General features: G+C 48.0%; 1 protein-coding gene across 6 annotated transcripts in view; it reads right to left on the bottom strand.

Moving 5' to 3' along the window:
• LOC146187733 (beta-hexosaminidase subunit alpha-like) overlaps window positions 1–22522 on the bottom strand; it is a 709199-nt gene that overhangs the window by 399281 nt on the left and 287396 nt on the right. For all 6 annotated transcript variants that reach the window (XR_014707407.1, XR_014707408.1, XR_014707409.1 and 3 more), the window contains exon 6: window positions 8955–9056. Coding sequence is in view for 3 of the 6 variants with exons in the window: in XM_084603514.1 (XP_084459640.1) it covers window positions 8955–9056 (102 nt within the window). In the remaining 3 variants the exon portion in view is untranslated. The remainder of the gene's footprint in view (window positions 1–8954; window positions 9057–22522) is intronic.

Genomic DNA, 22522 nt, shown 5'->3' on the forward strand with positions numbered 1-22522 from the left:
AAAGGGCCTAGCATGCTTCTTGCCACAACCGCTCTTATTTGCTCCTTGTTTGGCGATACGGGAGCATAGCTTTGCCAGTTTGGACGGTGCTGTAAACACCATCGGCACTTTTTACTTGCCCGCCACCTTATTCAGTTAACCGACAACTTGTGCACATACGGCATGACTACAGGTTTACCTTTGCTTTCAGCCCTTCGCCGCGCTTTTTCCTTCATCTTTTGCAGCAGCGTCTCAGCCACAGCCGCTGTGAATGCACAGGACAATCCGGCAGAGGAAACCCTGCCCTCCTGATCATTAAACCTTTCCTGCATTGTTTGTCGACACGACTTCGGGAGGGCGGATTCTAGGCACAGTGACCGCCCCCCTCTTAACTATTTTCTAGTGCGCCGAACTGTAGGCGAACGACCTTTCTGGGCTCTGGGGCGATACAAGCAGCAAATATTGTACTTGGAAAAGATGATGTGAATGTCTAAAAGCAGCAGGGATTCTATCGAAGGCAGTTCATAGGTAAAAGATGAACATTTAGCATGACGACTAAACGTATTAAAAGCTCATTCACCATATCCTGATACGTCATAACGTGGCTATTTCTTAGAAGTACTAAACAAATCTTCCACGTACCTGAAAACTTGTAAAATCTAGGGTTGCCGCCAATGTCTGGTCAATATGTGATAAAAACCTCCGTCGGTTAGTGCTACGCATGAATAAATGCATATGCCGAGGCGTTGCTGATCATGACCTTTATCAAAAGAAAGGAAGATGCTGCTGAGTTAAAACGCCGAATGAGTCATAAAATCACCTGGGGACATGCCTGCAGAGTTTTGGAACGATAAGTCTCCATGTTCTTTCACCCATGCCCTTACGGATGCGACTATTATCACGCAATGATGACATTTGTTGCCGTTGCAAACCAATGAGAAGTCTTTATTTTCACTGGAATAAACAATTTATTGGGGCTGACTTGTGCCCGCAAAAGAGCTAAGCAATCGGCGGCGGCGATAGCAGCAAGCCTGCCCTTCGTTCGTTGATGTACGAATGCCCATCGAACCCGTCAACGCTCAATTTAATGAACAAACATCTAGATAGCGCCGCAAACGGCGGCTAGCAAAACCTACACCATTGCAGAAACATGCGCGAGTGGCCAGAATCTTCAAGACACATCTCGGCGCATCTTGCGCGACAAAGAAACGGATAAAGCTGCGTCTCTAGACAACGAGCATGAAAAAACAAAACAAAAATGATGCTCGCGCCAGATTCAGAGTTAAGGCCGCATACTGGCGGCTCTCGAAAAAAAGAAAAATGACTTGAATGGTTGCGGGATTACTTCCCCCTAAAAGCATCTACCCAATGCTTACAAAATAAACGAGGAAAGTAAACAAAAACAAGATATTAAAATAACTTTAGCACACGTAATATGGTTTACGGCGCACAACATGCACGACTTCTTGGAGCGCCCGGCACCACTGGAATGTGGTCATGCCGTCGGAGATAACCTCGTAGTCAATCTTTCCGATGCGTCGAAGGACGTATCGGATGTATGATCCGGAGTACCGCCGCGAGATCTTTTCACTCAGTCCGCGGCGCCGTACGGCGTACGAACCCATACTTGGTACCCCGGCCCGTACTCTGCATCACATCGTCGCAAGTTGCATCCTGGGGCGACAGTGTGTTACTGGATTTTTATGCGCAGCCGGGCAAGCCTTTGGGCTTCCTCTGCACACTGAAGGTAGGCGGCGCGTCCAGGTTCTATCGTCGGTTACGTGAGGCAGCATTGCGTCGAGCGTCGTCGTGGGTTCCCTGCCACGCACAAGCTTAAACGGGGTCGCGCTGGTTGTCTCCTGAACGGCCGTGTTATGCGCGAAGATAACGTGCAACTGGATGGCGTCCCAAGTTTTGTGTTCGGCGTGGAAAACATGACGATACTGTCTGCGATCATTTTGTTGTGGCGTTTGGTAAGTCCGTTGGTCTGGGGATAGTATGCAGTCGTCCTCCGGTGGCTCGTTTGACTCTAGTGCAAGAAGGCCTGCGTAAGCTACGCCGTAAATGCTGTTCGTCTGTACGTGATGAGCACTTCAGAAGTGCCGTGTCGCAGGGGAATCCGTTGGACGAACAACTTAGCAACGTCTGTTGCGGTACTTTGCTGTAGCAGGGCTTTCGCTTCGGTGTACAGGGTCATGTAATCGGTTGCCACAACGATCAATTTGATCCCCGCTCATGAAGTTGGGAAGAGACCGAGAAGATTCATCCCAATTTCTTGAAAGGGCTTTATCGGGGGCGGTATTGGGTTGAGTAGAACAGCTGGTCTAATTAGGGGCGTCTTGCGTCGCTGACACTCGTGGCATATTTTCACATAAAGAGCACCGTCGGCAAGTAACAGTGATTAGTAATATCTCTCCTGTATCTGGTGCAACGTGCGCGCAAACCCGAGATGTCCCGCTGTCGACACGTCGTGCAGCGCCCGCAGAATCTCCTTTCTGAGGTTCTTGGGCACAACAAGAGGCTGCGCGGTTTTATTGACTGCGAAATTATTCCTGATGGTGACGTCATTGTCTAAGGCGAATGACGGTAAATGACGCCTGAACATAGCAGGAGGAGAACCAATCTTTATTTCCAGGTATTCTGCCACGTCTTTCAATTCAGGGTCCGAGCGCTGTTGCTGTGCAAACAGCTGGTGCTTACCGGTCCCTAGAAGTCGTCTTCTCTCTGCGGCAGGCCGATGTGGCTCGTAAAAAGTAGTGTGCTTGGGAATGCTTGCAGCCGGGCTTATACACGACTGCGAAAAGCCGCATCAACCATTTTAAGTTGCGTCTGCGGTTCGGCGCTTCGCGAAAAGTCCCTGTAAGCGCACAGCCCAAGGAATCCCCGCAAGGCTATCTTGTCTGCAGGCGGTGGAAACTGCGATCGCAGCGTTTTTCTCCCGGTCTTGACGAACATCATCTTTGCTAAAGATGTGACCTAGGAACCGCAGTTCCTTGTAGGCGAAGTGGCTTTTCTCTGCGCTCTGTCTTGTTGTCACGTCTCTTTCTTCATCTACTTTTTGCGCAAGTCTTTTACCTTTTGCTAATATGAACCAACTCGCCCAGAAGAAAGTACTTATTGGTTTCAACGTTAGTCCCGGTGATGTTATTGCTTCGAGCACTGTCCGCAGCGTTTTCAGGCGGTCTTTGAAGCTTGAGGAGAAGACAAGCTACAACATACAAGTATACGAGACACATCTGCCATTTAAAATACACCAGCACAGTGTACATTACTTGCTGAAACGACGCAGGTGCGGAGCAGAGACCAAATGGCAACAGCTTGAATTTGTATAGGCCGTCCGGTGTGATGAATGCGGTCTTCTCGCGATCTCTCTCGTCGACATCAATTTTCCCAATAACCGCTCTTCAGGTCCATCGATGGGAAGTATCTTGCATTGCAGTACCAGTCCATTGTATCGTCGATACGTGGGCGAGGGTATAAATCCTACTTCGTTATGCTGTTAGGCGGTGGTAATCGACGCGGAAACCTAGTGTCCCGTCTTTCATCTTCACCAAAACGACTGGCCCAGGAGCTCTTTGATGTATGGATGACGTCATCACGAAGCATGTCCTCAACTAGCTCCGGAATGGCTTGGCCTTCTCGCGACGATACGCGGTGGGAGTTTAGGCGCAGAGGTTGGGTGTGTTCTTCCGTTGTAATATGGTGCTTGGTAAGTGGTATTTGTCGCAGCTTTGATGCTCACGAGAAGCACTCGCTGTAGCTTTGAAGAAAACTGCGAATATGGCCTTTTTTCTGTGGGGTAATGCAGGTTGATGTCAAAATTAGACTGGCAAACTTCGTCACGTGCATCTTCCAGAGCTTGGTCGGAGAGGGCGAACATATCTTGTATGTCCGCTAATTCGTCGAGAAAAATCGCCGTGCCCTTGTTGATATGGCGGTATTCTTCTGTGAAATGTGTTACCAGCACCTTAACTTGTCCACTCCAGAAGTTGGCAATGCCTCTCGCGATGCCGAGACATCGTTCCAAAAGAAACTTGATGTTTCCAACGATGGCTTCTTCAGCGGTTTCGATGTCTGCGTTGGCCACGCAGGCTACAACGCTCGATCGGGGCGGCATGGTCAGTTGTCTGTACGTTTAGAGAAATATGTTGCGTCGAAATCGCCGTAGCAGGTATGGATTTGTCCGCCGAGAGCTTGATGAGCCTGGATCGGAGATCGATGATCGCACTATGTTATTTTTGAAAGTCCGTGCTCAAAGTCACGTCGTGCGACCGCTGCTGTAGAACGACGAAACTCGTGTGGTAAGTGTGCCCATTTACGGTCATTCTTGCTGTGCATCACCCCGACGGAATAATGAGGTTGCCGCCAGCGGTGCGAATCAGTGGGCCATCCTAAGTGGTCATTACTTTCCTAAGCTGGGAGATCAATGGTCAACTGATGACTGAATATTAAGCTCCGGTGTATACTAGGGTAGTGACTGTGCGACCGCCGACAGCAAATGCGAGGTCATTTGTACGCGTCCTCGCATTGCACGTGAGCCTTGGTTTCCGATCTCGGCTCCGTCGTTTCCTTAGGTGACAGCCTGGGCACACCGTTGTAACTTCTCTGTGCGAGAGGGTTGGCTTGCATTCTGGTCGTGTTGTCATCGATGCTGCCGTCGTGTGTAGCGCTGGGATTAATTTAGGGCATGGGCGGGAGATCATCGAGGCAGTCTTCATAGAGTGCGTCGTCGTAAAAGTGGGGTTGTCGTCTTCGGCGTAGGATCTTTAATTTTTCGCCGCTGAGAAACCTCACCTCCAAAGATTGCTGTCTTTAATTTCTCCTATAGGGGTTAAGAAACCTTCCTTGCGAATTACTTCAGCTCGGCGACGAAAAGCGGGCCCCTAGCGGCGATGGTGAGCGGGACAGACGGGTTGATGACGCATGCTCCACTCTGGGCAGAAAGGCGTCGATTTCCTGTGGTCTCTTACAAGGACGGGTCGTGGGGTGTCGAGGGCGAAACGTCGAGGCCGACACGCTGATACGAACAGTTGACGGAGGATGTGCCCATCCTAAAGTACAATGGAATCACAGTGATCGGTTGTTAGCCGTCCTCCAGGCTTCTTATTTCATAGCGGTTGCAAGTCGTTGGTAGTCTTGGTGGGTGGGGGCCAAGGTACGGCTTTCGGGAACAGGACGGTAGCGACGAGGTCTTGGAAGGTGACGTCGGCGTGCAGGACGACGTAATGCAGCACCATAGTTCATCGCTGCTGCTTATTGCACTTGAGCCGTCGGAGCCGTCGCTTGAGGAACGTCCAGTTCCTGCTGGACTCCTTAACGGACGACGTCCACGAGCGTCGCCGCCTAGGGTTGGGATGATGGCAGCAATTGACAGAGCTCCTCACGGGCAATCTCTCGAATGAGGTCTCGAAGGCTGTCTCCGGGGCCAGATGCGCTGCTGTAGTGGCTTGAGCAGTCCTGTTGGAGTGGTCGATCGTAGTGGCGCATCCGAGTGTCCATTGACCTCCCGATGGTGGATGCTTCGCTTTCAAACTCGACCAGGATTTGTGGCGGATTTTTGACAAGTCCTGCAAAAAGCGATTGTTTAAGCCTCGCATCAAAAATTTCGCTTTCTCCCCTTCGGTCGTGTTAGAGTCGAAGCACCGAAAGAGGCGCTTCATCTCAAAGTAAACTAACGGGTACATTATAGAGTTGAAATCTTGATTGAAGGATGGCCTAGGCTCTTTCCTTCTAGGCGACACTTGCAAAGGCGGTCAAAAACTTGTCTTGAAAATCTCCTAATCATTCAAAGTTGCCTCTTGATTTTAGAACCATATTCGAGCAGATCCTTCAAGAGCAAAGTAGGCTTGCCTTAGCTTCACTTCGTCGTTCCAGGCATTTAACGTTGCCACGCGTTCGAACAGGTCGAGTCAGTCTTCAGCCTCCTTGACCGGTCGTCCTTGGAAGTAGGGGTGGCTCACGGGGTTCGACGAAAACAAAGGGTTGTGTTTGCTCGACGGGTGCCATCTTCGGAGACACGTCACGATGTCGGGATACAGCACTTCCACCAGATGTCACGCGATGGTGACAATGCCTTAGACGAATAGTGAGAGGCTTTAACTTCACTGGAATAAACAATTAATTGGGCTGACACGTGCCCGAAAAAGAACTAAGCAATCGGCGGTCGTCGTTCTACGAATTCCCATTGAACGCTCAATATAAAGGAGACGAGAAACATATAGATAAAGCTGCAGACGGTGACTAGCACAACCTAGAACATTGCAGAAACAGGCGCAAGTGGCCAGAATCTTCGAGACACTTGCGCGACAAAGAAACGCAACGTCTCGCGACAACGAGCATGAACAAAGGAGACAGAATTGATTGCAAAGCAACAGAATTGATCAGCGTGCTAGAATCAGTTAAGGCCGCATGAGGCGGCTGTCGAAAAAAGAGCAAATAAAGGTTTGAATGTATTGTGGCGATATATCCGCGTGCACTATAGAGTTTAAAAGGTCTTCGACATTCACTGAAAACGCGAACCGAAGTGACTGGTTGTGCCCAAGATACTGTATGACATCATTTGAACTTTTTGTGACAAAAGGGTAATTAACATGCAGTTTGTTCAACTGTTTAAGAAGGAACTGGCTGACCTGGATCTGCCAACAATTGTTCAAGATGGTATGTCCGGTTTATGCATCATTTCTGTAAACAATACACTTAGCGAGTCAGATTTGCACTTGGTAATCGCTGTTGCCAGTTGTGAAAGGCCCAAGTCTTTTGCACAAACCGTCCCGCCTTGCTCTCGATCTTTGTAGCGCTGCTCCTGACCTGTCCGAAGTTCATCCTTAGTGCTTGGACCGCCTTCTCGTTGTAGCCACCGGTGTGTATAATGATAAATCCTCGCTGCATGTCAGCCTGCATCAGTTGTAGGTCATTTTGCCTGAAGAAACGAACCACGGCTCCAATTTAGTGTTGCATTCTCGCGGAAGAAGGCTTGCTAACCGATCTCAATAACATGATGTAGGTTTCGAGGCTCGGTATCTACTGATTGTCACTTGCGTGACCTCTGTATGATCTCAGTGAGTCTTTTTGAGCTCAGACATGTGCAGCGTTTATACAGTAAGGTCATTTGTCAGTTAGCGCTCGTCTCGTACCCTGTCTTGTGAGTGCCTTTTTCGCACAACCATCATGTCTGAAATATTCCACCTGCTAGCCCGAGAACACATCCTACTGAATCATTATTAGTTCCAAACAGCGTTCTAGCCCTATGTGAGTTGACCAGTTAATCTCGACTGCGGCGGCTATGTTTGGCGGAAGTGAATTGTCAAACAATCCTATACCCTACTACTTACCTCAGAGTCTCGTAAAGCTCCCCTCACTGAGTCTAGCGATGCTTGCTGCCTGAAGCCGTGATGACTGCCTATAAAGCGTCACTTGCGCAAAGAAAAGTTCTGCCCAGGTGCTTCTACTCATGGCGCATTCGGTAGGGGAGACGAGAGCAGAGGCGCAGAGCATTGCAGAGCTGTACAGGAGCACGCCGAGCGAGGGTGTAACTGTCCTCCCATGGGTGTAACTGTCCTCTCTGCGTTTCGAGAGCAGCGCGCCACGATCACGTGACCGCACTTCTCTCCCCAGCATTATCCGTCAGCCTACAGTGGCGGCAGTTGCAGCCCGAAGAGAGGCCAACACTCCGTGAAGAACAGCTTGTTTTGTATGCCTTTGTTCTGACACCGCGGAGATTTGCCCCCTTTGGCCCTTTTAATGCCAGCAGCGACTCTCAAACATGCATACAGCACCTGAGCAATGCTTTCCGCTCCTAACGCGGGTTCGCTTCATTCCGATGAGCACGCCGATCACCGACGCTTTGCAGCCGTCATTTTGAGCGTCGCCGACTCAAGGGAAAAAAAATGGCGCGGATAAGACGCTTTATGCCATGTGACTTCCTTTACACTCGCTTGAGACGAGAGCAGCCGGGAATGCACTCGGCTGCTCGCAACGGAGGAAATGCCCTCCTCCTCTACCATTGGAAGCCAGTGATTCTACTCCTGCTCTCCCACTGGACGGCGCCCGCTTGTCTGAGAGCACTTTCGAAGTGCTCTCGAGTGCACTTGCTCTCCCACTCGAATTCGCCATAAGAGCCACACGGTATACATGGCGAATCGCCGAATGCTCTGCAAGAACGCTTCACAGTACAGATCTCTATGTTACCCGACAGTTGAGATTGACAGTGTGCTGCTTATTTTACTTTCGTAAGGAACGTTTGACATGAATATCAAAGGCCGGTACAAATACCAGTTTTAATTATTCAGGTGTGCATCCACTTTTTCTGCACCTTATAACATTATAGGAAGTTCATCCTGAAACGACTAAATGAGAGCCCTGTCGAGTAAATCCTTGAAAATCTTTGGCGCAAGAAAATTTAGCTACGATGCCAGGACAAAGAGCGAGGCTCACACAAACGAATTATGAACTAATAAGCCCGGGCAGGACATGTAGTGCGAAGAGAGGATAACCGATGGTCGCTTAGTGTAACAAACTGGATTCCAAGGGAACGAAGCGTAGCAGGGGGCGGCAGAAAGTTAGGTGGGCGGATGAGGTGAAGAAGTTCGCAGTTGTCAAGTGGATGCAGCTAGCACAGAAACCGGTTAATTGGAGAAATATGGGAGAGGCCTTCACCCTGCAATGGGTATAGTCGGCTGATGATGATGATGAGCCCGGAAAGTTGCGATTTTTTTCCGCGCAATCAATTAGGCTGATTTCAAATGACTTTACAACAAATTATGCCGCGGCATTGTAGTCACAATTTATGTAATATTTCCGCTGCACCTTTTCGACCAATCCCGATTTCTCACACATGGCGTCATTTTTCACTGAACAGCCTTGAGGCCATCGCCATAGAATACGCCCTGACGGCGTTCAGTGAGTGCACCAAATGCAGAGACACACAGCGACTGCTCCACGGCGGCTCAAGGCGAATGAACCGCACAAAGACGTACCTTCTCGCTCAGAGTCGGGAAAGTAGTGCTGACGTATGGGAAAGACTGGTCGTCCGTCACGTGCCAGTGCAGCACATTCATCTTGTTGTATGCCATGGCGTCCTGCGAATAAGCAGATGGTTCACCATTCAATCGGAGCGTCATTTTCTGCAATATTTAGCGTCACATTTTTTAGACTTTTATTCACTCCCCCCCCCCCCCCCCCCCCTGGTGGCACGATTTGTGCTACCACCGTCGGGCCGAGGACTGTGTGTATCTCTTATTCTATAGAGTGTTAGTGGCGTACCAATAGTCCCGACGCCACCGAAGCATTAGTGTTGGGCAGCTTTAGATCTACTCTTAAGTTGGTCCTGGTTTCTCGAGATGGACAAACCGTAACTCTTACCGGCGTAAATGCACGCATTTCATCTCGGAAATTGTAATCACGCAACACTCGTCGGGCCAACCTATCATGCGTATACTCTGTTTACTGCTTCAGAGGTACCCTGCCTAACGAATTTGCTGGGGTTCTACTCTGTAAAGCTCCATTATCCATTTCGCCCGCAGGGCGGGGGGTGGGAGGGGGGGGGGGCGCTGTGGTTAGGTCGCTCGACTACTGTACTCAAGGATGCCGGATCGAATCCCGGCCTCGGCGGCCGCTTTTCGATGCTGGCGAAAAGCAAGGCACCAGCGTGCTGTGCGATGTCAGTGCAAGTTAAAGAACCTCAGGTGGTAGAAAGTTCCGGAGCCCATCACTACAGCGTCTCTCATAACCTTCGTCGCTCTGGGACATTAAACCTCATAAACCATAAAGTATTAACCGTCTATCATTATCCATTTCAGATTCATTTAGTCTTCAAGAATCGGTAACGAAGTCACGACGTTCATGCGTCCGCAGTGTTGGCTCTTTGGTGACCACTCTTCAGCGTTGGCTGCGTTGCGTGCGGGAGGTGGGGATGTCTATTGTCACAGTCCTTCAGTACTCAACAGAGCCATGAAACTCCGTTGAAGTTTTTCTCGGGGACAAAAGCGGCCACGAGGGGGGCCACCACCTATCCGCGAACAGACGACGGCTTGCGGTGCAGTTGCACATCAAATGCTTTCTTTCTCACCAGTGCTGTTGTTGACATCTTTTATTACTTCGAGCGATAACAGACCTGCAGCGTATACCCTGTTTACCGTACTCCGCTTCAGTCTTCTATGAAGGAGGCACTGCCGGCAGAGCCACAGCTGGCTATGGTCGCCTGGCTACTGCGGGGAAATTTCTCGTGCTTATATTGGCACGCGCAAACATTGTGAAATGTGTGTTTTGGTAGTTAACTTAGAACACAGAAATAACCGTGGACAAGTGAGCGGAAAGGTAAAGGGCGTGATCGCAGACTGAATTCCTACTGAGCTTATGTTTCTCGTCCAGCCGATCTGACCTCGCTTCATCGGGCAGCAACACTAGACGGCATGGGACTTTACCGTAAGGTTTAATAAATAAATGTCTAATTGTCTGAGACCGCATGTAGCCGATGAACGCTCAAAAATTGTTGCATTGGTTTGTGCTTAGCCCGCCATACACTGGCTGGCTTCTGCGAAGCACAGTGCGTTATATCTGGCTCGCGATAACATTGCACAGCAGATAGCACTTTCACTGATTATTATTGTGCATTTTAGCGGACGTAGCTTTGGCATCTTGCAGCATGGTTCCACTGTTTGTAAAGTTATAACATGGTGTCGCTAACTTCTCCGACAGCATTTCGACGTGAATGGTCTTTACCGCAGCTATGCAAGTTATTTTCTCCAACTTAACATCCGCTGTCATCGACAATGGATTTGCCGAAACTAAAAAAAAGCTATAAAACGAAAATTATATTCATATATACTCCGGCGTGGTAGTGACAGACGTTCACAAGTGAAAGAAGCAGCGAATGGTTTCGAAGATATACGCTTCATCGAGCTAACCACACAGAAACTCGGTGGAAACAAAGTGCATTGCAGTCGTCGAGGAAAGGAATGCCTGCTCCTCTCGGCCGTGCTCAATGAATATTGACCTGGCACTATTCAGGCAGAATACCAAAGGCAGCCACAACAACCTGGAACAGTTTGAAAGTAGTGAGGCTTTGATCGATCAAGATAAGTCTGATATCTGGTCGCATCTCGAGTGAGTCGCAAAGGGATGAAGCTGCGTGACCTTTGAGCGTGGACAAACAGCCCAACGCTCTGCGCCAACAGAAAGTAGAAAGGCTAAGCACAAAATATAACCTGTCCATGCTTTCCATCTGCTGGGTGGGTATTTGACTGGCACAATCGAGGGCATGAGTTTTGCCCAAGTGAGAAAATGTTGGCTGCAAAAAAAAAAAAAAATTGGGTAACATTGAAAATGACCGAGGGCATGGCTTTGTCAGCGTTGAATATCGTGAGAGCCCTTCGAACGTTTTTGGAGCTGATAATGGCTTCTCAGTTGCGGCAGCTTTCCATAAAGCACAACTTTCTAATTCACTACGGACTCATCGCGCCGGACAATCGCAATGGAGCCGAAATATTTCTCACAAATGCGCACGTTAGGGGAATCAAATCAGGGGCCCCCACCTTCTTTTCGCCGGATGGCGCGTCTCCATACATTTAGTAGGCCAGTATCAGACGGAAAGCAAGATAGTGGCAACTTTTCGTCACTCCTCCCAGAGCCCACGACTCAAAACGCTGACGGAATCATAGAGACAAGTATCCTTTTCGAAACGCTGGTTCGGCCCCTCAGCCTTTGCTCAGTGCTGTTTCACAGAACGCAATGGCTTCTAAAAGAAAAGAAAAAGGACAAGCACGTTCGCTTCGACACTGTGTCAGTTAAAACGCTGTGAAAGGAGAACGCTACAACCCAAGCCCCCCTCCCCCTCTCTGCTATGACGGTAAAGTGGTTGTTCCAATTCCTCCTGTCTGTGTTTTCCTTCATGAATAAATAAATAAAAGAGCGACATGGAAGTTTCACGACTATAAAGCTGCATTGAATAGACGGCTATCATTTGTGATCGGTGGTGGGGGGGGGGGGGGGGGGGGGGGGGCAGGTGTAGCAATGAGTTCTTACCGACCAGTGCTCTATTAACCCGTTTTTGTTCGGCGTAGGATGACTCGATCCAGCTCCCCTTTTCAGTGTGGGGACAAACTTTGAACCACACCGCGCCGCATCTGGGCGCCATGTTGGTTATTTCCCGTCGGCTGTCGGCCTGAAGGACGTGTGTGCGTGCGTGCTTTCTGTTGGCTGCCTTTGTGGAAGTGAGGAGCGTAAGCGCTTGTCCTTTGTTGAGTCTGGGAATATGCGTGCTTTTAACAAGGAATGATCGGCCTTTATACACTAAAACGGCAAGTAGTATCTGTTTACCCTGCGACTCCCAACGAAGGAAGAAATGGGCATAGCAAGCGAAACGCCACAGATGGCCACCGACGAACACTGCGAAGATATGAGAGGTAGGCTATTCAACTTTGTGATAGAATGTTAACAACGTCGCCTATTCATTTTTATAATGAAACAGCACCTGTACGCACATTTGGTATACAAGGCTGGTCAGTTCGAAGTGCACCAAGTTGTGTTGCTGGGCAAGATGGCTACAGATCATCTTGGAAAAAGCAGCGCGAAAAAAAAATGGGACGAAGGAAGAGAGACATACACGAGTGCTGACTAGCAACTAATTTTACTTATTGCTGAGCAAATAAATACACAGGCCGACAGATGCGCAGAAGCAGAAACGAGAAATCAACAAAGAGAGGAAAGGCACTAAGGAAGTCTCAGAATTTTACTGGCTACAAAAAAATGGGATCCCAGGAGTAAGGAAAATTTTGCAGTGGTCGATTATGTACAGCAGGAGTGGGAGTACACGCTGCAGCGTGTGCGCAGAAGAATCAACTTTTGAGGACGTCGAAGGGGCAAGAGGTATGAAAAGCGTTATTGTTGCTTGCCGTACCCATGTAGTTAACGAGGTGCCTTTTTCTTGTCGTGCATCATATTTTAGACGGACTGGACGATGCATTGCTGATCGCCTCTTGATGGTTCCCAAAACCAATCTGATTCGCCATTGTCGATTGCGCCAAGCATGCGTTCAGCATTGCGCTATCCTCAACAAGACCAGCGCAAGAGGGAAACCCTTACCATCGCGACCCTCATGCAAACGTCACGAGTTGGCGTATCTAAACACCTCGAGTGAATGCTTTTCCTTTCTTTGTTGTTTCCTCGTTTCTGCTTCTGCGTATCGGTCGGTCTGTGCATTTATTCGCTCTGCTATAAATAAAAGCAGCTGGTAGTCAACGCGTGCGCATCTCTCTTCCTTCATCACGTTTTTTTTTTGTTTTGTTTTTGCTCTGCTTTTATCAAGATGATCAGTTCGACTTGTTAGAACGGCGCATATTTTAGACGTGTGTAAACTGAGCTTTTCTTCTCGACAGGCTTGCCTGGAATATTGCTACCTAGCATAGGGAGTTTATATGTTCGTCGACTAGCGTTCTTGTAATGCCATTAAGGCTATGCTCAAAAAAAGACAACACTAAACACAGAGGCCACGACAGGACGAGCGCAATCCTGTCCTGTCGCGCTCGTCCTGTCGTGGCCTCTGTTTTATGTGTTGTTCTTTTTTTTCGCATAGCCTTAATGGCATTACATGATTCAAGCCAACTAGCCCGACAACAACTCTTGTTGAACTAGTGTTCTTGCGTGAGAAAAGTGATTCCGCTTCCAGCTAATCTTCATTGTTACAGCTCCACAGCAGGATCAATTTGAATTTAGGGGGACCCTCCTCGATTTCAAGCGGACGTAAATGTGGATATTCTGAACTTTTTACGCGTTCCAGCCTCCTCGGAAGCAAGCCATGCCAAGGCAGTGCCATGCATTGCGTTCTGTGATTCGAGCAATGAAACTTCGTGGTGGAGACGTCTTTGGGTAGGAAATTTTTATTTATAGTATGCTAATATACAGAGAGCACAAGCCAGCTTTAGCCAAGGGTTAAAAAATGACAGTTGAGGCTGGGCCGGGAAACCAGTTGCAAGAGCTGCAAGCCGTCTTGCGCACTATAGGCAATTTTCTTGCTGTAAATTAATTACTAATTCAGATTATTTTTCTAAATTAATAAATAATTTTAGCCAACAAATGTGACTCGCAAAGTTGGAGAGCACCTTCAGAAACCCTCATTCCATTTATTTGCGATAAAGAAAGCCTCACGCGTATCTTTTTTCCCATATCCAAAGAAAGCCCGCGAAATACAACACGAAAAGTATCACGGGACTGACGCATTTGTGCTGCTCCGAGTCGGGGTTTCAGTGAACGAAATAACCTCCAAGACGCCATTGCAGCGGCAGCCTGATGACTGCGGTGATTTCTTACTTCGTGTCACCCAGTCGGCACACGTGACGGTGCAAGTGGCAGTGAGTGCGTCGAGCTCGCTGCAACCATTGCAAGCAATTCAGCTTTCCGCTGGAAGTGAGGCGTCACGGCCGCAACTAATTTGTATCGATCACTCAAACCACGATTGGTAGCACAATAATCGCGGCGTGCAAATGCGATAGTCAAGTGATAATATTTATATTTCGTGGGCGTTCCTTGAGGATCCGAAAAAAGATCCGCGTGAAGCTTACTTTATCCCAAATAAAAGCAATGTGGGCTTCTGAAGGTGCTCTCCAACTTTGAGAATCATGTATTGGCTAAAGCCAATATTTAGTATATATTGTGGGGCTCCGCAGCCCCTTTAAGTGTTTTAAACCGGCGCGCGCGTGTTTCTATTTATATTGTGTTCGTGCGAGCGCCCATGAGCGAGCACCCATCTTGCGGGCGGGTTGTTAGCAGCAAAAAGACGAGGGTAGATAAGGGCGGCGGAAGAAATGTGCTCCGGCGGGGAGGCCAGCGAGCGGCACGGGCCAGCGGGGCGTGCATGGATGTCGGAAAGAAGATCGGCGGCAGTAAGATGAAAGGAATGCCTGCAGAAATGGCCTAGGCGTATTCGCGTGAGTTGTTGACACGCGAGGAGCAATGTCGCCGGTGCCACAGCTTAGAATCACTGGAAAATTTTCAGAGTACCGCATTCGTTTTCCGCGCGCCGCCGGCTCGCCTACTGGCTGATGCACGTCACGTGACCTCGTGTCGCCATATCCCTTCCAAGCGCGCGCGCGGAATGCGTGTCGTGTGCTGCAGTTACTCTCTCTTCGATTGCTTCTCGCAGTGTACACGTGACATATTATGTTGTGCTTTTGGGTACGGCACCAGGCCTGAGTTACGAAAGGTGTGTTCTCTGTGCCTGAACGAAAAAAGTGATCTGCATTGTCAGAGAAAGAACGCTAGCAGACGACGGACAAGGAGGAGGAGGACGCACACGTCTGCTAGCGTTCTTTCTCTGACAATGAATAACCAACTCGCCCAGCAACATATTCTGATTTGCATTGGTGGTCATTGTGGCTTCACAGAACCGGCCGGCGAAAATCCGTGCCATCAAGGAACGCCCTCTTGTGCGAGATACGCTGGTTGATTGGTTTCAAATTATTTTCGTTTAGCCGCGAAAGAAGCGTAGGAAATACTCAACGTGAACATGGTGCGCCTGATCGCAACATGTGTTTACCTTCCAACGCAATTTATGTGTTTACCTTCCAGCACAGGAACGTGCAGTTTTACATGCGGAATTCAGCAAAAGCTACCCTCACAGTAAGGTAAATATTTAACCAGCGGGCAGCACATACACCTATATTAAGTTATGCGAAATCACACACTCCACTCGTGTATGAATGCGTGTGGGCGCGTGTTCGTGTGCAGATCGATGACCGGCCGCACCTCTTCCTTTTCGACAGCCGTGGACAAAAGTGGTATATTCCACGCGAATCGCAACGATTGCATTTTTTTCAGTATAAAAAATGTGCCACACAAACTTGCTCGGACTAGATGGAAAGTATACCAAGGAGGGTATGTTATATATGCACATCTCAGAAATAACTCCTCCGTCGGAACAGTCTGGCGGGCAGTTTTCTCGCAGCGCGTGAAATATACCACTTTTGTCCATGGGGGTACATAAAGCTTTATGTACATATTTATTATTTATTTCTAGTGGCACGTTAAAGAAACCCAGGTGGTGGAAATTTCCGAAGCTCTCCACAACGGTGTTTCATAGTCTGAGCCACTTCGGGATGTTAAACCCCATAAACTTAACAAACCAACCATATTTGTTGTGTGTTTGCAGCTGGCGACTTCTGGACAATGCGTGTCAACCATCGATGTACGATGTTGATGTCATTTCAATTTTTTTTGGCAGTAAATGTGCGAGGTTCTGGCAAACTGGCGGCACAAGGCGTATGGCGATGAAACGATGCCATGAAACAATGAAAAGTGCAATATTCACGGCCGCGCGGTGATAGCGATGATACAGTAAGCCAAAGTTTTTTATTTCTTCACGCTGAAAATGGGCGAGACCAGTGCTTTATTTTCCTTCGCTTAAAAACGGTGCCGCAAAAAAAAAAAAGAAAAAAGCTAAGTTCACGCAAAACAATATGCTTCAACCAAGCCCGTTTGGCGCAGTGACGGTGACACTAAATTGTATGTTATTTTGTTTAGGCTGTCTCGGCGAACCTGCTGCTTCAGTTTATGCTGCTTATATAAAGCGATTCATCGTTTCAGAGCGTGATAACAATCCGCAACTCACTCCGTATTTTACCTTGTCCGGCCCCGCGGCGCCGACGGACGGCATTCTCCACGACTTGACAATATACACACACGTTCCTGCGACCTTTGCTAACATGCCATTTCACACTCGATGATTTTATAATGTTGTAACGCCCCATCACTGCGCGTAGAAAACAAGTCGCTTCAAAGGGCCGGGGATTAGGAATAGCAGGCGACCTGCAGTTTTCGCCGATCCACCCACGCACTTATTTTTCCCATCGATTGCTGACTGCCGTATTAAAGTTAGCAACCGCACAATCAGTGTTGGCACTGTTATGAATAAGCGTACCAGTGCCTTCCCGTTTTGCTGAGTTTAAAAACACTTTGAAAGCCTACGAATGCGGTCACTCGCGAGTTTAAAAACACTTTGAAAGCCTACGAATGCGGTCACTCGCCGTTTAGACACCGGCCGGGCCCGGCGGTCTGAAAGGGAAATGGCGCGGGCTCCTTTGCGGTACTCTGAAAATTTTCAAGCGACTCTAGCCACAGCTTTGGCGCCATCGCTCACCCTGTTCGCGCCGCAGTGTGTTTTGTTTCAAAGCGCTTGTGGTGTCTGTTTCTATTCTTTCGTCTGTGTGTTTTGCGCTGTTTTATTTTTAAACCATGACCCTCGTTCGGTTTTATCCTTGGCAGTGTACTGTCGTGCTAGTTGACATCACAGCCCAGTGGCGTTTCTTTTGTTTGTTGTACTTTTTATTGAATGTTCTTGCGTTTATCCGAAAATAAACCGGTGTTTTTAAAAGAGACTGGAACCAAATGTCACTTGTCCATGGCTCGCGGACCCTTATTCTGAAGGTGATGCCTTCAATATAAATAACTAATTATTCAATTGCAATACGGTATGAAATGGGATGCCATAGGGCTTAGTGAGGTTAGGAGGCCGAATGAGGCAAATACTGTACTGAAGGATAGGCATGTACAGTGTTATCGAGGTTTACCAGAGAGGCGACAACTAGGAGCAGGTTTCATTGTCAATACGTATATAGCGGGAAATATAGATGAATTCTATAGTATTAATGGGAGGGTGGTAGACATCGTAATTAAGCTTAATAAGCGGTATAAACTGAAGCTTGTACAGGCCTATGCACCTACATGTAGTTATGATGACCAGGGAGTTAAAAGCTTCTACGAAGATGTAGAATCGGCAATGCGAAAAGTAAAGACGCAGTATACTGTACTAATGGGCAACTTCAATGACAAGGTAGGGAGCAGGCAGGAGACCAGGTCGTAGGTGACTATAGCATTGGTTCTAGGAATAGCAGGGGGAGTTACTGGAAAGTTTGCAGAGCGTAATAACTTAAGAATCATAAATACCTTCTTCAGCAAACGGAAGAACCGGAAATGGACATGCAAAAGTCCTAAAGGGGAGACTAAAAATGAAATTGACTTCATAATGTGTTCAACCCCCGCCATTATGCAAGATGTAGAGGTAATCGGGAAAGTGCGATGTAGTGACCACAGGATGGTGAGGTCCCGAAATAGCCTAAATCTGAAGAAGGAACGCAACAGATTAGCAAGAGAGAAGCTATTCAACGAATTAGCGGTGAGGGGGAGGGCGGAAGAGTTCAGGATCTCGCTACAGAATAGATATTCAGCTCTAACCGAGGATGGCGACATTACCCTAAAGCAATGAACAATAATTTCAGAGATATCATTACTGAGTGTGCGGTAGACGTAGGCGGCAGGATAGTTAGAGAAAATGCCGGTAAGCTGTCTAAGGAGACGAAAGGTTTGATTAAGAAACGCCAGAGTATGAGAGCTTCCAATCCAACAGACCAGATCGAATTGGTCGAGATATCAAAATTAATCAATAAGGGCAAGGTGGCCGATATAAGGTAATATAACATGGAGAAAATTGAGCATGCTGTAAAGAACGGGGGAAGCCTTAAAGCGGTAAAGAAGAAATTGGGCATAGGCAAAAACCAGATGTATTCGATAAGGGACAAGGCGGGCAGCGTCATCACGAATATGGAAACGAAAGTAGCCGTAAAGGTCAATACAGATCTCTATAGTAGCCAAAGTAGTCATGACCGTAACGATATTATTGGCGGTAGGGAAAAACAGTCAGACTTTCCACCAGTGACGAAGGACGAGGTCAGGAAAGCATTAGAAACTATGAAAAGGGGGAAATCAGCTGGAGAGGATGAGATAACTACAGATTTGCGGATCGACGGGGGTAATATCCTGCTAGGAAAACTGGCCACCCTGTATACGCAGTGCCCGGTGTCATCGACGGTACCGGAACCATGGAAGAACGCAAACATTATCCTCATTCACAAGAAAGGGGACTCTAAGGACCTTAAAATTTACAGACCATCAGCTTACGGTCTGTTACGTATAAGGTATTTACTAAGGTAATCGCTAATAGAACCAGGACAAACTTAGACTGCAATCAAGCAAAGGAAGGTTTTCAGAAACGGTACTCTGCTATCGATGATATCCATACCATCAGTCAGGTGATAGAAAAATGCTCGGAATATAACCAGCTCTTATGCATAGCATTCATTGACAACGAAAAAGCATTTGGCTCTTTTGAAACCTTGGTGGTGATGCAGGCATTGCGAAATCAGGGGGTAGACGAGCCGTACGTGAAAGTGCTGCAAGATATATATATATAGTGGCTGCATAGCAACCATGCAAGAGTGGAAGCGTGGACGAGTTGGTGATGGTTCGATTGGTGCATAGCGCTAAAAAGACAAGGACACAGCGAGACACACAGGACGGTGTGTGTCTCGCTGTGTGTCTCGCTGTGTCCTTGTCTTTTTAGCGCTATGCACCAATCAATCCAGCAACCATAGTTCTGCATAAAGAAAGTAACAAAATTCCCATAAAGAAAGGTGTTAGGCAAGGAGACACAATCTCCCCAGTACTATTCACAGCTTGCTTAGAGGAAGTATTCAGAGACTTGGAATGGGAGCAGTTAGGGATAAGGGTAGATCGAGAATACCTCAATAATCTGCGATTTGCTGATGATATTGCCTTGCTAAGCAACTAGGGGGATGAACTGCAAATAACGATTGATGACCTAGACAGGAAACGTAGAAAGGTAGGCTTGAAAATCAATATATGCAGAAGACTAAGGTAATGTTCAACAGCCTCGGGAAGGAACAGCAGTTTACATTAGGTAGCGAAATACTGGAAGTAGTAGGCGAATATGTCTACTTAGGACAGGTAGTAACCGCAGATCCGGACCATGAAAAGGAAATAACAAGAAGAATAAGATTGGGATGGAGCGCATTTGGCAAGCACTCGCAGATTATGACTAGCAGCTTACCGGTATCGCTCAAGAGGAAAGTATACAACAGTTGCATCTTGCCTGTACTCACCTATGGGGCTGAAACTTGGAGGCTAACCAAGAGAGTTTTACTTAAGTTGAGGACAGCTCAGAGGGCTACCCTACTGAAAAAACTGTAAGGGGCAATAACCTCACATTTTCTCGCACAATTTCACTCAATTCCGATAAGAAATCACGTACAAGTCGCATATAATTGCACAAGTTCTCATAGTTTCTTGTATATTATCATACATTATGTACGATATTTTATGATAATGATATGCACCGTATAAGAATCTATGCGATTAAATGAGATTTTATGAGGTTATTGCCCCGTAGAACGTTTGGTTTTTCAGTAGGGTATGGAAAGAAAAATGGTAGGTGTAACATTAAGAGATAGAAAGCGTGCAGAGTGGGTCAGAGAAATAACTCAAGTTACCGACATTATAGTGGAAATTAAGAAGAAGAAATGGACATGGGCAGGACATGTAGTGCGAAGAGAGGATAACCGATGGTCGCTGAGGGTAACAAACTGGATTCCAAGGGAAGGAAAGCGTAGCAGGGGGCGGCAGAAAGTTAGGTGGGCGGATGAGATTAAGAAGTTCGCAGGGGTCAAGTGGATGCAGCTAGCACAGAACCGGGTTAAGTGGAGAAATGTGGGAGAGGCCATCGTCCTGCAGCGGGTATATTCAGAATGATGATGATTATGGTGGTAATGATGAATTATTCAATTGCAATACAAGCTTGAGGGGCGCCGCAGATACGGCTGGTAGCTGTATGCAAAGGGTTCGCTTGGCCGACCTCCGATGTTTTATTAAGGCGAAATCTTTTAATGACTCATCGCTGTCAGCAAAAGTGTTACGCCTTTGCAGCGGCTCTGATGCTTAAAAATACATTAATATACCTTGCCTCCAACCGGGGAATCGCACCACTATTCCTTGGATCCCCAGCGTTATACCACTGCGCCACGCCCCGGATCGGGAAGTGCTCTTCACAATTCCCCTCATCTATTTTTTATCGTCATGGTATTTATTACACGCGTTTACATAGAGAACAGAGATATATACATTATTTAGAAAGTAATAAGCCAATTCCCCCTTATCTACAGTGAGAATGATAGCAAGATTCCGCGAGTGACAAATACTGCGTCTTTCCTTTCCTGTAGACGAATAACAGAACGCCGGTGCACTTTAATGCGTTCAATTAAATGCTGGTTGTGTTCGTTGCTGTTGTTGTGGCTGTAGGAAGAAGGAAAAGAAAATGCACGGGCCTGCTGCTGGCCCTGTAGGTGAGCCACCTCTGCTGACTCGTGCGGACAGAAGAGAAAATGGAGAAGAAAAACAAGAGGGAGAGAAAGACGCGCGCTGCCACAGCCGTCGTCGACCATCGAAGCGGTGCCGGGTGCAATGACAGCCTACAACAGATATCGGTGGCAGGCTAGCCCTCGCCACAAGCGGCGTTGACATACCAGTCCCAGCCTCGTAGGGCCAGGTACAGCCACCCTTCACCACCTCGTCTGGTTTGTTCGACAAGGGGCGCGCGATGTACCGTCATAACAGGTCATGACGTCACAATGCGATTCATGTATACGAACTCCTCTGTCTGGGTTGAGGCCTTCTTTTGCAAGGATCATCCTGCCCGTCTCGGTCGTGCTTAGTCTCTCAAATTGCGATACTTGCACTGCATCCGCCGATTCTGCCCACTTGTTATGCACCCCTGTTCGAACAGCCGTTGGCTCGAGGTATCCATGGGCGCCTCGCCTACCGCCGTCTTAACGCATCTTCGGATCAGGCAGTCTAATTTCCCCTTTTTCTGCGGTCTTGATGTCCTGGTAGGGCATGGCGTAACTGATTCTGTTACTTACGTATGCCTGCATTAGGTTTAGTAAATTTCTCTCCTTGAGGCCTCTTCCTTTAGTCGCGACCCTCCTCAAGAGCCCGAGGGTTTGCATCGCGCAACTTTCTAATTTCTTCAGTACCTCTCCGTTATAGCCGTGAGAATGGATGACCATCCCTAGAATCCTAATCTGATCTACTTTTGGCACCGGTGTGCCCTCTACCTGAATATAAAACTCCCCGTTATTAAAAATCACAATTAGTAGGGAAATCAGAAACGCTTTGACGCTTTCACGTGCTACCAGACCTTAGGGACAATGATCTGTGCAAACACTGTGGGGTGAGAGGGACTCTCGACCACATAATTTGGGAGTACCCACAATCCCCAGGCATAAGACTAAATATAACATATAGAGAAGCCTGGGATACTCTGCTGCGAAGTGCGGACCCTGTCATCCAGCACCGCATCGTCCATCTGGCGGAAAAGGCCGCAGCAAGCCAAGAGCTACCCACCAGCCTCTAATCAGCGGGCGCACGATTCCCCATCTTCCCCGCCATGCGTGCCGAGGGCGGAGAAGAGGACGACAATTTCTGATGGAAATAAAAGCTGTGCAACCAGCCAATCAATTTATATACGAAGCTGGTCCCACCGGGCGTCCGATCCAGGCATCCGTGAGCCCTTTCATTTGCCGCTTCCTCGAACGCCGCACCAAACAGCGGATGTCTAGGAGGTGTTAGTACAGCAGGCATCAACGGCGTTTGAAATTGATTTACAGGATAGAAAAGGCGCAGTATCTGTCACGATTCTTCGCGT

The sequence above is a fragment of the Amblyomma maculatum genome, chromosome 5, assembly GCF_055883805.1.
Source record: "Amblyomma maculatum isolate TAMU_Amacu chromosome 5, ASM5588380v1, whole genome shotgun sequence".
NCBI lineage: Eukaryota > Metazoa > Arthropoda > Arachnida > Ixodida > Ixodidae > Amblyomma > Amblyomma maculatum.